This window comes from Gasterosteus aculeatus, chromosome 7 (genome assembly GCF_964276395.1).
Source record: "Gasterosteus aculeatus chromosome 7, fGasAcu3.hap1.1, whole genome shotgun sequence".
In the NCBI taxonomy this organism is placed as follows: Eukaryota; Metazoa; Chordata; class Actinopteri; order Perciformes; family Gasterosteidae; genus Gasterosteus; species Gasterosteus aculeatus.
The window spans coordinates 22,612,811-22,627,978 of NC_135694.1; the positions used below are offsets into that span (position 1 = coordinate 22,612,811).

At 41.5% G+C, this 15,168-nt stretch overlaps 3 protein-coding genes across 4 annotated transcripts; 2 read left to right on the top strand and 1 right to left on the bottom strand.

Moving 5' to 3' along the window:
- Nucleotides 1-2,185: 2,185 nt before the first annotated feature.
- On the top strand, nucleotides 2,186-4,209 carry LOC120821826 (beta-crystallin A1). Its single transcript, XM_040180855.2, has 6 exons — nucleotides 2,186-2,257; nucleotides 2,572-2,633; nucleotides 2,777-2,895; nucleotides 3,051-3,192; nucleotides 3,305-3,447; nucleotides 3,588-4,209. The coding sequence occupies exons 2-6, from the start codon at nucleotides 2,595-2,597 to the stop codon at nucleotides 3,733-3,735; spliced, it is 591 nt and encodes a 196-aa protein (XP_040036789.1). The 5' UTR covers nucleotides 2,186-2,257; nucleotides 2,572-2,594; the 3' UTR covers nucleotides 3,736-4,209.
- Nucleotides 4,210-5,091: 882 nt separating this feature from the next.
- LOC120821806 (Golgi SNAP receptor complex member 1) lies at nucleotides 5,092-12,306 on the top strand. The gene is made up of 9 exons (XM_040180832.2): nucleotides 5,092-5,296; nucleotides 6,197-6,317; nucleotides 6,602-6,674; nucleotides 6,958-7,065; nucleotides 7,224-7,315; nucleotides 8,681-8,755; nucleotides 11,338-11,367; nucleotides 11,597-11,679; nucleotides 11,908-12,306. The coding sequence occupies exons 1-9, from the start codon at nucleotides 5,107-5,109 to the stop codon at nucleotides 12,030-12,032; spliced, it is 897 nt and encodes a 298-aa protein (XP_040036766.2). The 5' UTR covers nucleotides 5,092-5,106; the 3' UTR covers nucleotides 12,033-12,306.
- Nucleotides 12,307-12,308: 2 nt separating this feature from the next.
- LOC120821829 (trafficking regulator of GLUT4 1) lies at nucleotides 12,309-14,151 on the bottom strand. 2 transcript variants are annotated; one of them, XM_040180857.2, is made up of 3 exons: nucleotides 13,539-14,151; nucleotides 13,237-13,363; nucleotides 12,309-13,161 (listed from the first exon to the last, which is right to left on the bottom strand). In XM_040180857.2, exons 1-3 carry the CDS (start codon nucleotides 13,938-13,940, stop codon nucleotides 13,148-13,150), a joined length of 543 nt encoding a protein of 180 aa, XP_040036791.1. In that variant the 5' UTR covers nucleotides 13,941-14,151; the 3' UTR covers nucleotides 12,309-13,147. The 2 variants fall into 2 exon arrangements, with proteins under 2 accessions (XP_040036791.1, XP_077961380.1); XM_078105254.1 differs by lacking the exon at nucleotides 12,309-13,161 and having other exon boundaries at nucleotides 13,214-13,363; nucleotides 13,539-14,081.
- Nucleotides 14,152-15,168: the final 1,017 nt, after the last annotated feature.

Sequence of the window (15,168 nt, forward strand, 5' to 3'; positions counted from 1 at the left end):
TCAATTGTAGTTAGTTAACAAAAACGATGCTTCAAAAAAGTAATGATTTACTTTGCAGTTTTACAACTGCATTATGTTTGACTGTCTTTTGTGTGTTCGGTTCATATTCTCTGTTTGTACGTGGAAAATATTTGAAAAACCAGACAAATTCCTTGTATTCGCACATTTTGTTGTGTGCACTGAGAGTCGTCCATATGGTCACTATGGGCTCTTTACATCACGCTGCTGAGTTTGCTCGTTTCTTTGTCAAGTCTGAGCTGCTGCTGCTGCTATCATCAGCAGAAACAGACACGCACGCACGCACACACACACGTGCACGCACGCACACCGTGGTGTTTTTATGGCTTTTGAGGATATTACCTTGATTCTCATTCAGGAGACTTACTCTAACAATAACTGTTACCAGCCTAATCCTAAAAGTTACCTAAAACATCACAGTAAACAACCTCGACCCTGATGTGTAATGATTCATATTATGGGGACGTGAATAGATGCTGCACTCAAACACATAATATCCCCCCAAAAAGATATATATTATCAGGAATGTTCTCATAAAAGCATTATTGCTGTTTTATTTTAGCTCTCTCACTCTGTTTTGTAGACTCAATCGGAGAATTCTATCACACCCACATGCACGCAGACTGAGCGTCTGGGTAATGTGCTGACCCCAGTAAGCCACTCCTAAATTTGTATTGTCCTGCTAGAGGAGAGAGGAGGGAGGACGCACCAGCTGCTGTCTCTGTGTTTTGTGCGCTCTCTGATTTTAATGACTTTAATGACAAAATAAATGATGCAGTGAAACACTGTAAAATGCATCTTTTGATTCAGATGTTTGGAATAAATTCAACACTGTGTGTGTGTGTGTGGCTTAATGGGAGGATTACATGGTTCAGATCAATCAGCAGTAAAATGAGTTAAGTTTGACTTCTTTCATTCATTCCAATACCTGAACATTTCCCCCGTGTTCCTGCTGCTGCTGGAGCCAATGTGACCTTTCCGTTGCTGCAACTGCCCCATGCCCGCCATCATTGTTGATTTATTTATTTGGTCAGTTTTTGCAATAAATAGCAACATTTATAACTCACAGCAGAGTGAAAACGGGACAACTTTGTCGACGGCGACGTTGAATCAGTCTGAACACCAAACACACGATGGTAGCGATGGTCACCTGCCTTCTGTTCCAACTCTACTCTGCTTTCAATCTGATCCCAATGACGTGGATTTTCTTTTGAATGATCCATAAAAGGTCTTGATTAGATTCTAACACGGAAGCCATCTTCACGTTTCAAATCCTGTTTTGATGTCATTGATCCGTTTTTTTACAGAAGTCATGAGAATTGATGGTCAAGTTTCAGGAAATTAGATTACTTGTACTGTTAAAAGCATTTTCCAATTAGTCAACACACGGGGAGACAAACAATTGATCGGGTCTTGACAAACAAATTAAGGACACGTGTAATAATGGATACCGGAGGTCAGTCAGAGCGAGACAAACTCACTACGTCAAACAGTAACAAACGGATACAAAATCTGAATACTGCGCAACAATAATCTGAATAATGCAAAAACAAAAACCTATGTGCAACACAGAAAGTAACTATAAAAGTATGTTCAGATATTTTTGTTAAAGATGGATAATTTTTTTATCTCCTGATAATATTTAAAGTGTCAAGTTGAATCCATGTAAATGTATAATCATTTTATGCTTTGACTTCGGCTAACTGACTTATGGTTGATTAATATAGAATATATGCTCTTATTAGGTGTTCTTCAACCGTTGTGCAATTCATTACATGTACATTCCATGTACATGGACATTTCTTAAAATCAAAATTTTCAATATGATGACAAAAGACAATAAAACGTGTGATTTTATTTCAATTTATAAATCAAAAGTTTCCAAAAGACGTTTGAGTGTAAATTATTACAAAAACTGGACAATGAGTCAAGATTGATTTAAAAAAAAAAAAAAAATACATATATATATATGTTATATATATACATACTTGTGGTTAAACTACCCTGATACATGTACCACATGGCAGTATATACATGTTCCCTCTTTGTTTGCATGAATCCCTATGCGTCATGTTTTAACCCCTCTGTGGTTCACCCAACAAAACAATTGAGTCCAAAGCAAAGTGCTGACTGGGTCATGTCGACCCCCCTGTCACCCGCGGGTGTATAAATACGCCCACACACACCTTCTCTGCAGACCGTTCAGTGGAACCCTGCGACACACAGTTCACCAGTTTGGGTAGGTCGAGCCAGTTAACAATACCGTACAGTTTACCAATCTATGGACATGATGTAGTAAAGGGTCTCTGATGCACTTCATTATCTTTAAGTAATTAGGAGGCTTAATTGGGTGCAATGAAGAAATGGTGCGATCAATTTTTACGGCAAGGACAGGAAATAGATGTTTAGGCTTATTTGAGAAACCCAGGAGTTAAATATGCATGACAATTAACAGCGAGGTACACGTAGTGAGCAAGCGGAGTAATAGACTGTTTATTACACCGGTTTCTTTTTTAACTTTTGTCTTTTGTCCATCTGTGTTTTTCCCCACAGGTACTATTGAAAAACCAGACAAAATGGCTCAGACAAACCCCATGCCCATGGGCCCGTGGAAGGTGAGCGTTTGGTGTATTTAACATTACATTGCACCACCAGCTCAGGAACTGGGACTAGTTTCAAATGTTAGCTGTTCTTTTTAGAACTAATCTGTTTCAATCACCTTCATTTATCAGCTTTCGATGTCCTCTGTGTTTTGCAGATCACCGTGTACGACCAGGAGCACTTCCAGGGACGGCGCATGGAGTTCACCGCCAGCTGCCAGAACATCATGGAGTGTGGGATGGAGAACATCCGCTCCCTGAAGATCGAGTGTGGCGCGTACGTACCCCCCTCCCCCCCCCCCCCCCCTCTCTCTTCATTTAAAAAGAGCTGATTCCCAAAACAAAATGGACCAACATTCTGAGATACTGAACTTGTACTGATTTTTGATTTGCTTGGTTTGTGACATTGCTATTTGCACGTTGTCCTTGCAGCTGGGTGGGCTATGAGCACTCTAGCTTCTGCGGCCAGCAGTTTGTCCTGGAGAAAGGAGACTACCCCCGCTTTGAGGCCTACAGCGGCAGCAACTCCTACCGCATTGAGAGGATGATCTCCTTCAGGCCCATCTGCTGTGCTGTAAGCCCAACACTCTGCACAGTAACAGACCCGTAGCACACACTTCTGTTTTAGGGCCAAGCCTGCATCTCAAGTTGTGCAAAACCATGTCTCTCTCCTTGTTTTTGCACAGAACCACAAGGAGTCCCGCATGACCATCTTTGAGATGGAGAACATGACGGGTCGTCAGTTCGATCTGTGCGATGACTACCCCTCCCTGCAGGCCATGGGCTGGATGAACAACGAGGTCGGATCCATGCACATCAAGAGCGGAGCGTAAGTCCATCTTCACCGTGTTTAATCTGAAGCCTCACACACTTCTGCTTTGAGCACCTTTGGCTCCTTAGAGAGCTGCGTGTATTCTGATTATTTAAATGATTGCATTTAATGAGTGTGTTTTCTTTTGGCTTCTGCAGCTTCGTGTGCTACCAGTACCCTGGTTACCGCGGCTACCAGTACATCATGGAGTGTGACTGTCGTGGAGGAGAGTACAAGTGCTACCGGGAGTTTGGCTCCCACTCCCAGACTCCCCAGATTCAGTCCATCAGGAGGATCCAGCACTGAGAAGGGAAATGCTTCCATCACACTTTCTCATCTCCTCCTCTTGCACTTCATTCCCTCCTTTCCTTCCTCCTCCCCATCCTCCATCTCCCGGTCCTGCTAATCAAAGCAGGATACCAGGATGGACTTCAGGTGCTTACTGGTGTCAGTTGATCACAGCACTTTGATATTTTTTAAAGAAACAACCCAAAATAAAGGAATGATGTAAGAAAGACAGAAAAAAAGGAATGACAGAAATGAAAGAAAAAGCTGAATCATTGCAAAAGAGAGGCCTCATCTGCTGGGGTTGACTGCAGAACGGCAAAAAAAGTATTTGCTCTTTTTCATCTCCACCATTGATGGCATTATCATCGTCGTCATCATCATCATCATCATCATCATCATTGTCTTCCACATCAACACCATCACCAGTCTGGCTGTGATATTGTGATTTCCATGACTGCCTGTGATGATGAATAAAGAGAACGAGCAAAGAAACCGAGAGATTCACAATTCGAGTGACGTGTGTCGTCTCCCTATACTGACATGTTGACACCACTGCTGAGCAACAAAGCTCAAAGAATATAATATGCTGATATGAGACAAAGGTCTGAGTGAGATTAAATCACTGGAGTTTCACAATTCCACATTAATTAGTTGCGGTCTCAATGTTTGTAAATATCAAAATACAGCAGGCTGACATTTGGGGAAATTACTATGAAATGGTGCAAAGAATATGTGCAATATTCCCATTTAATTAAATGATGGAACCACAAAAAACAAAATTAGCACCATAGGTTGAATATTTCAGGAAAAAAAACATAGTTCGCTGGAGAGCTGGAACACATTTATCCAAAATATATAAAAAGTCCAACTGGAATGAGAGTATTTTAAAAAGCCATGGAGTCTTCTGGGTGCAACTGGGATCGGCTCAATAGTCTGAAACATCCGGCAAAAAAATGTTCAGGGAACAAAGTTGACAAATAGGTTACACAAAAGAATAGATTAAAATGACCCCTGTTGTGTGTTGACCTCAGACCGCCTCTCATCCCAACTATTGATGAATAATATCCAGAAAAAAGCCTTTTTGGTTTGGTCCTTGCTCCACACCTTATACCCGAGTAGGGAACGTGTCATATACCATTTGTAAATTACAGTGGCAATAATACTTGTGTTTTCTAACAATTGTGAAAATTAGCAGTAGGCATTTTTACTTGGGTATTTCTGCTACTCATGTAAAGGAGCCGTCACCATAATGGAGCAAACCGAGCAAACCAAAACCCAACGCTAGTCCACCGATGAGCGTATTTCAATCATTAATTAATGAGCCCTTTAGGCCTTCGCTACAGTGCTTCTCATTGTGACCCTCGGGATAACGTTGAGTGGGCAGCGACGATGAGAGGCCCATTGACTGGGTTCCATCAGCGGTGCGCTTGCGGCCAGAGACCACCAGAGGACGCCGCTCTCCTTACACGTCCACGCGGTGCTGTGGCGCGAAGCAGAATTTGCGACAGTCGTTTCTTCTTTACGGCTGATGATGACATGTCAACAAAAAACATGGCAACCAGCAGCAACTATTGGGAAGGTAAATTATTGTTGCAGCATTTAGTTTTTCAAACAACTGAGCCTATATGCATATTGTATGTGTTCTTCATCGATTCAGATTAAAAGCGTTAAAGTGTCCCGTAAAACGTTACGACGATCGTCTCTTTACCCGCGCTGATATTTAGATGTTTGTGATTTAGCTGGTTAAGCTAACATGTTAGCATGTTTGACGTGGAGCCCTAAAAAGTTGACGTTATTAAATGTTGTCAATGATTAACACTCATACTGTTTCTCAGGTGTAGCGAAAGACTCATTTTAGCCGATGGTTAAATGGTTTAAGAGTTTGTGTGACTTAAGTTGACAGTTTGACGCTAGATATAAAAACGTTGTTTATAAGCAGAAATCCAGCAGTGTTGACAGTATAAAAAAAGTACTTTTAAAACTTTTTTAGGGGATATGTTTGCATCTACTGTCTTTCATATTTTATTAATAAATTAATAAACTCATTAACAAAACAATGTTCACCACTGCTTTCATGTTCTGATTGGAGGACTCACATAAACTGTAGTCTTAATCCTCCTGAAAGGTAAATTACAATTATGTGCAGATTTAATCCTTTAATCACTTCTAACGTATTTTTGCTAAATTCAACATTTTACTTAAAAGTGAGTGTCCCTTTGGCACCCGATGTCCCCTGTATTGTTTCATTCGTTCAAACAAACACAACTTTACCCCTAAAAACAAAATACATTACCAACATCCAGTCAGTCTGATGTGTGGATGGAGGGGGGCGGTTGTGCCGTTTAGAAGATGCCTCATATCTTGTCTCCTTCTCATTGCTCATCTTCATCATTTTTTTAACTGTTTTAATTTTGCTGTTATTTTTTCTGCTTCTGTGTTGGAATATTAACTTTTATTGTTTTCCCGTCTCTTCACTCAGATTTGCGTAAACAGGCCAGACAGCTGGAGAATGAGCTGGACCTCAAGCTGGTGTCCTTCAGTAAGCTCTGCACCAGCTACAGCAGCAGCAGCAACCGGGACCAGCGGTCAAGAGACAGCAGGTCATTTCCAAGTAACAAAAAACACATGGTTCTGTATTTAACAAATTATTGCGTTTACATTTAACGCATGACAATAACGGATGTTACGCAATGCATATGTAATGTGATGTTTACTGTTGAGCAAAATAATTGGTTGGCCGGTTACTGATCCAATGGATTGTATTCCCTTCTAGTATATGAATTGGTACGGAATTGTTTTAACTTTACTTGCTCTGGTCTGCAAACCGTACTATATTCTGAATAACAAAATCAATTTGTCCTTTCGCTTTCTTTTTTTAAACCAGGTCTGATTCTGTTGGCTCGTCCCAAGACATGCTTGTTTCCATGACAACTGAGCTGGAGCAATTATTGGCCAATGTAAGTCAAACATTACCACTAATAGCTAAAGAGATTTTAGGATCCTCTTCACAAACAGCTGTTGTGATGGAATTGATGTGATGCCCATTGATTTATAATAGATGCTCTGCAACATAAAAAAGCCAAACAAAGCTCAATGTGTTATCCTGTGGTTTGATAGGCTAAATAAACTGCAATTTATGTTCAAATGTAGTCCGATTAAACTCACTTGTTTTTAGGATTCCCCACCACAAAATAATTGTGTTTATGGCTACTTGATTGCATTTTAACTTTTTATTTGCAGCTCACTGCAGTCAATGACAAAATGGCAGAATACACAAACAGTCCAGGGGCTTCATCACACAACGCAGCGTTGATGCACACCTTACAGAGACACAGAGACATCTTACAGGTACATATGAGTACTTTCCACTTCACTTTCTCATGCTGAAAAGGGTTTCAGCTCCACCTATGAGTTGTTTTTACTTACTTCTCTATATGTTCAAGAAGAAAGATTTTGTTTAAATTGTAATACATTTAGCCTATTGGGGATTTTTCTTCTCCCCACAGGACTATACTCTTGAGCTCCACAAAACCAAGAGCAACTTCTTCAGCCTGCGAGAGCGAGAGGATCTACTAGGCTCTATTCACAGAGACATTGAGTAAGCAACTTAAAGCAGCACTTAACAAACAAACATAGTGCATAATGTCCATAATTACAGTATCATCTTCTCATTCTCTTCTCATTTTAGCCATAACATTGCAGTTGTGCTGGACACCTTTGTGTTATAGACAGGAACTGCTAATGAAAGATTAGCTGTACCTCTCCTAATTTCACTGACTGGGTTTGATGTCTTACTTTACAATGTCAATATTAACATTATTACCTGCCTATTATCAGGAAATAGGGGATAAGTCCATGTGGTAGGTTCCCATTGTAATAGAGATTTGATCATATAGCTAGTTTGGGGATCTTGAAATCATTGAAACTATTAATCATTTAATTAAAACGGCAATCAACTGATAATTTCAGCTCTAAAAATGATGCTTTATGGAAGTGCCACGCTAAATCACTGCATGGACTCTCTTACATCTACTAGCTCAGGTGCTTCCATCACTGTGCTCCGTTAACCAGGAGGAGGCAGACATTTCCACTTTGATGCTACATCAAATCCCACCCTTTTTATAATCCACACTCCTACTCATGTTTCATCTACCAATAAGAGCCACCGTCCTCTTTCGTTCTCTCTCTCTCTCTCTCTCTAGAGATTTCTTTCCTAAGTGCCTTCTACAGTAAATCAAACCGCAAGGCTTTTATTCAGCGAGAGAGAGACAGACAGACAGACAGACAGACAGAGAGAGAGAGAGATTTCTGTTCTGATGTTGAATGATTACAGTCCATTTTAATTATTCCCATAGCCGAGGTGAGAGGTATGAGGGAGGAGATGCTGCTGTAAATAAGAGACGCAGGACAGAGTTGTCGGCTATGCAAAGTTAATCCCTTAAAAGCCTTAACACAGGAAGTACATAATCAGCATCCAGGCATCAGTTAATAGGCGGGAGTGAATTATCCTTTCAGACTAAAGACTTGTTTTGGGTGCCGATTTCTTCTGTTCCCAAATTGCAAAACTGCTTCCAGGATAATGTTCGCTTAAGGTTGCAAACAGATGAACTCTGACATGACACATTCGCGTTTCCCTTAGGATGAATTGTTTTCCCTTTTTGATTGAGCACCATTGTCTCATAGATTATTTTTTATTAAATACATACAAATTATATTTCCATCCACCTCAGCTGCATTTGTGTGCTATCTAAGACGGTAAACAAACCTGCTGCAGATCTGCATGTTAGCATCGTCATGCCCGAATGCAGACGGACAGATTTCACCTGTAATCCGCTTCTTTACTGTTCCTGTCAAATAATGGCAAAAATGGACCCCAAAAAGTGTTTCATTTGGTTCATCCAGTCACTATTGGTCAACCCAAGTCCCCTCCAAGGTTTCCGTCTCTTCTGTTTCTCCTTCTCAGGTCTTACAAGAGCAGCGCAGGAGTAAATAACAGAAAGACGGAGCTCATCCTGAAGGAACATGAACATCTCAGAAAGTGAGTCATTTCTTTAAAAAAGAAACACACAAACTAAAAGCACTATGTAATTATTGAGGTATTATTATTAAATATTTAGTGTGCATCATGTAGAGTTCTAACCTGTGTAGCCTTTTGTTTCAGAAGCAGCTTGTGAGAGTAGTTGAGAAAGTTGTTGGGTTATCGGTGACTGAGTGGGCAGTGGTGTGTATGTGTGTGTGTGTGTGTGTGTGTGTGTGTGTGGTGACGTCTCCATGCACATACGCATGTTAATCCTTTAAACAATATGGTTATAATCACATTTCCTGGTGGCTGATAATAGACTTCTCAGGCCCTTCGTCGTGAATGCATGAATGAATGAATTAAGTAGAGGAAGATAAACAAAAAAGAGAGAAGTTAAACAGGAGACGCGGTGAGGAAAATGTTTCCAAATTAAATTGTGTTGTGGAACCGTGCAGCCACAAAATAGTTTTTCTGGCCTGGATCTGACTCCATTAATTGCCGATGCAGAGTCCTACTTATATCTGACACGCGGATATAATATAATATCAGAGTAGTTGTTGATTTCATCAAATCACGTTAAGCATTTTGCAAAACTCTGTGTCACCTGATGGTGCATACTGAATTTTGGGAGTTTCTTGATGGACTAAAATAGAGATTTTGTCACTAGAGGACTAATCCCGATGAAGTTGATGATACTTAGATTTTTCATCATTGATTTTATTTTTCCTCCAATGCTTTGATTCAATCAATACCATGGATTTAATCTCTTTATTCACTGAGATACTGAAAAACTACACAACTACACCTCCATATTGATCCAATTGAAAGAAGTGCAGCAAATAAATCAGTCGACTTGTAACAGTACACAGCTCAGCTGACTGTGTAAACACAAACATATATATATATATATATATATATATATGGATGTATCACATCACACAAATAGAAATCTGGCTCCACCGGCTCCGGTATCTAAACATGAGTTATGAACCAGAAATGCAGAAGTGCTCAGTGCTACAAACCTTCCAGCGGTGTGAGACGCAGAGACCCCCCTGCAGGGGCTCCACTGCGCTGCATGAGTTACCAGCACTGCACTGGGATCACGTTCCCGCTTCAGAAATAGAGAAAACGAACAAGCGATTTAATACGAGCTCCCTTCCAGTAGATGTTTGGAAGCTGTTCAGCGTATGTTGAGAACTTTGTGTAAAACCTTCTGTGGCTCTAAAGGAAGCAGCACTATTAGCTGACTATTGACTATTAGCTGTGACCATTATCACAGATCTGTATTTTTGCCTTTTTAAAGCATCTGGGTCCTGTAGTGCTGTAGTTTAGTTGCGCTACATCCTCATGAAAGAAGTTTTTTTCTGTTCAGTTGCCTGATGTTTTAATTAATCAGACTTCTGATCATTCCTTATGCGCTCCTTTCATATATAGAAAGCTGATCTGATCTAAAGCATGAATTGGTCATTAGTTATTCTTTGTTGAAGGATTTCCATTATGACACACAGCTTTTAGCTGAGTGGTTCCTAATCTTTCAGGGAGCAATTTCCTTGGAGAGAGAAAAGGGACTGGAGGAAGAAGGGAGAGCAAAAAAATCGTGGATTATAAACAACCGATGCGTTAACACATTCACACATTCAGCACTATGTAAGAAATAAAGCTGCACTCTTACCTCAGCTTAAGCTAATATGGTTCCCTGAAGCAATTGATTCTGAGTTCTTAGAAACAGTGACATTATAGATGTTGAAGCATGATTATGAGGGATTGTAAACAGTTGAGAAAGGAATAGTAATTTATTGTACCCACGTTTTCTTCCGTTTTTCTGTTTCTGATAATCAGATGCAACGTTTCTTACAATTACAAAGGTACAGTTCCACGTGTGGCCACACGGTGTGTGTGTGTATAGTGACAGGAGGTCCTGATGTGTTTCACAGCTTGACCCCTGCACCAGGAAAGTGGTTTCAGATAGAAAGACTCATAATAAAGACTGAAAAAAGTAAGACAAACAAAAGCAAGAAGAAGAACCGAGAGGAAAAAGCCCCACGGTGGTGGAGGTGGTGGAGGAGGTGGAGGAATGGATGAGGAGGAAGCATAAAGTGCAGTATTGATTTCCGGGCTGCAGTGGAGTCGGATGGGATGCGCGCTGCTGACCCTCGTGTGGTCTGCTCGGCTCTGGGCTGAACATTTCCCCCTTCGGTCCGACACGTATCTCAGCGGCTGATGTGAAGGTCCTGCGTGTTCTGCCCTAACTAACGCGTGTGATTCATACGACTCTCTGCGGTCGGAGTGCGCTCTGTTTCACGAGATGAGCTCTCGGCTTCCCCAACCAGCCACGTTCTCACTTTCACAGGAAGTGCTCCTCTAATGGTGATGGAGCCAAAGAGCCGTGTGGTTTCACGGCAGCGGCTTTCCTTCTGTCCTCTTGTGTAACGTCTTGACTGTTAGACAGTATTATTCTACACACAGTGTGTTTGTGGAAGGCGATGAATGGTAAACTATGTTGCTCTTCATTTTTGTGATGTCATCTTTAGGAGTGAAGGTTTGTCAGCTGACCTGATTTTGTGTTTTTTCTACTCTCTTTTTTTTCTTCATGTCGACAGCTCGGATAGTCTTATTGATAATGCAATAAGGTAAGCTTTATAGCCCTGTTCACTCGCCTCCTCTCCTTTACTCTCCCTTACTTAAGGGGGGGGGGGGTATTAAAGTCACACACACATCTGAAGCAAACAGTACCTTCAGGTCTCATAAAACCGACCATCATATTATCCTGCTTTTTGGCTCATTAGCTGGAACATTAAACTTAATGTGATGCTTTGAATACAGGCCTGTGTTTCATCCCTTGTTTCTTTCATCCTCTAGTATCGCCATAGCTACCAAGGAGAACATCACATTTCAGCGTGGGATGTTGAAGTCCATTCAAACCAGGGTCACAACTTTGGCCAGTATCCTTCCATCATTTGTCCTCCTTTTCTTTTAGCTTCGCCTTCTTTACATTGTTCTTTCTGTGGAGCTACACCTCAGTGAGTACGAGAGCAGAAATTGAACATCATGCTCTATTTTTCCCTCTTAGTGTTTGAAGCTCAGGTGATGCATTTCCCCCGCTGATGTCTGTCTCTTAATCACTGCAAGGGAGGGAAGACCGTCTTGGACCTTAATTACTGTCCCCTCAGATCGTTTCCCCGTCATCAACAATCTCATCCAGAAAATCAATTTGCGTAAGAGGCGGGACTCCCTCATTCTAGGCGGGGTGGTGGGAGTCTGCACCGTGCTCCTGTTGCTCTACTTTTTCCACTGATTACTTGAGAACATTGAAGATATTGTAATTTACTCAAAAAAAGTAAAAGAAAAAAATGTATCACAAAAAAGAGTCTTTATAGAAATGAGTTGAACTGACCGGAGAGTGTATTTATTTTCTGATTGATGTTTCCATCTTTGGAGTTGTATATTGCTGGTTGTATTCTGTTGCAGTTAACGTATTTCTCAAAGATTTTTATGAAGAGTTAACTGCTGATATCATGCTTCTTTATAGAGTGTTATAAAGCGCCTAATAAAACAAAGCTGTCAAGTTGGTCATGCTCATTCAAGTTTATTTCCGACATGCAGAGCTATGGCACAGTAAAACAGTCGTACAGTATAAATGTATAAACATCAACATCATCAGAGTGCCAAGGACAGTGCATACAGGGACAACGACCCCATTCATATCTTGCAGTATATCGTAAACGTAATGAGGTTTAGAGATCCAGGCAGTTCAGTGGAGTCCGATTAGCTTATCATAGTAGCACGCAAAGCAAGATGTGAGCGTCTGACTGCAGCGGGGCGTTGGTCAGACAAACGTAGTTTTTAAACGTGATGTAAACAGTGGTATTAAATCAGTATATACAGACAGTCTGTACTTTGAGGCAAGTTGTAAGAGAAACGGGGCAGGCAGTGGCGGCATTACAGACGGACGCCTTTGGTTTTTCTCTGACCACAAGAATGTTTGTTTCATCTTCACATCATCTACAAATTTCATCTTTATTTTTTACATTTTCATTTAAGTCAATCCGCTTATCTACTGCTGTATTTTTGTAATACGCAAATGACAGTGCCAGATGTGTGTGTGTGTCAGGCACGTGTGTACCTCATTGCCCCACTAGTTTGGACTATTGAGTAGTTACACTTTCTCCTCTGTTGTCTGATGATCCCACACGACAACCTTGTTGTCCTTCCTTTGTTCCTGAGTTTGTGGGGTTATTGGCCCTGCAACTTCTTCTTTCCTCTCTTCTTTCTTATTTGGTCCATAGCAGGAAAAAAGCAATAAATTGTGTCTCTTCAGCTTTTTTTTTTTACTTGTTCATCCTCAACATTCCTCGCCTCTCTTCTGTGCAAATTTGAGAAGTGAAATAACGCTCCTTCCCATCCCCGAGTTCACTTCTGGATCTCTGAGGAGCAGAGAGGGAGACATGAGACACACATCTTTACACTTTGCACGTCTCATTTCAGTTTTTCTCCCCTACCTATTGTCAGCACTATGAAGACGATGACAGCCACACCCAGCAGCATCGCCAGACAGCTCAGCAGCATAGACAGACGCCCGTACTTCCTCGCTCCTTCTATGTCTCCTGTATGGAGAACAGACCGCGACTAACGGGAAGCAAAAAGGAAGGATGATGAATGATCAACAACGAAATGACGCATCAGCAGCCAAAACACCTGTGGTGTTTAAAGGGCTTTTTAAACTCCGGCATCCTGGGGCGCATGCAGGGCGCCGTGCGCTCCTGGACGCGTTTAAAGCTGTAAATAAACGAAGCACACTCACCACGTTCGCGTACCACAAAGCACAGATGTTGAGCGGCACGGCGGGGCAGAAGCAGGACACCACGGCGAGCCAGAAGTAACTCGGCGGCGCGATCTCGGGCGGCACCGAGGAGGCCAGCGGGCCCAGGTTGAGACGGGACAGGGAATTGGGTGGGGCCGCCAGCTGCCCGATGGAGCCCGACTTCAACGGTGATCTGTGTCCGTTCTGGTCTGCGTCCAGGGACCGGATGCTGCCTCTGATGTTGAGGGAGAAGGAGTCCGACGGCTTGACGTTGCTCTGCCCGCTGGGCTCGGTGGTCGCGGTGCTCAGCAGCTTCTCCGTGTCCTGGAAGTCGGTGGGATTGGAAACTTCCCTCTCGCCCAGCGCGCTTTTGCCGAAGGCAGCATCCGTGTTGATAGCCATCTCTGCGGGATGAGGAACCTCCACGTCTTATCTGTCTGACCGAGTGGATGGAGACGCTGAAGAGTTGTCCTTCAGATCTGTTCCATTGGGGGTCATTCGATTCAATATTGTATATTCAGAGAGACAAAACCTATTTCATTAACTCATTCAAAATGTCTTATTGATGAGTGAGATGTTATTGATGTCTGAGTCCCTCTCGCGTTTTGCCTCCGGACGCACTCCTTGGCTTTTACCCCCTCCCTCCTCCTCCTAGCGCACCGCCCTTCTCTATTATGTAGTGAGGTATAACCGCATCCCTTACATTTCCACAGAACATTCCCACTGTCGGATGGCTGCTTATGGACCAGGCGAAAGCGTGTGACAATGCAAAAACATCAAGTAAACCTCTTATGAAGTGAACACGCGCGCTGCGTAAAAGCTTTCCATTTACGCGCAGGGACATCAGCTAGATAAGCACTGCACAGGGTGTGTGACGTAGAGATGGACCAGAAGCCTCTCAAAACATGCAGACAGACCGAGGTCCGCTTATTAAAAGTCAGATTCTACAAATATTTGTCCAAGGAATTTAAACTTAAAAGGTTGCCCCGACTAAACATTCTCGCAGCGTAATTCTTTATTTGACCAGAAACCATATCACTAGTTTTACTTACCTCTATAATATTTGTCAACTCTAGTAATTTCAGATCAATATTTTAATTAACACTCGTTACCTTTTGGAAAATATGAATTGTGATAACTAAAATCAAGTGAAGCCGAATGTAATTAGGTGAAAATGCTCACGATGTAAGTTACGTTACAGTATCAGTTTATTTTTGTAAAATATGTGACTTAATATAGTTCATTCAAAATATTCATATTGGTATCTTAACTCGTAGTTATGTAGAGTTGTGTGAAAGGATCATATTAGTATCAGATGTGTTGATTAATTATGCTTATTTTAATTCCACCACTGTAAATTATGATGCATTATTTCTTATTAAGAATCACAGTTTAAAAAGCTAAAGCGCCAGTATGTTTCAATAACGCATCAAATATGTTAAAACGCCAACTAATGAATGTTTTACAACTCAATGGGACATTTGGACATTATAGAATTGTATTCTGCCATTTCCAGTCAGAGACATTCATTTCATTATGATAATTAAATCCTCTTTCGCTGAAATCATTTCATAACACATTTGTTATCATGTAAATCCACATTAGCCGGAAACAATGCAGGCTGGTTTAA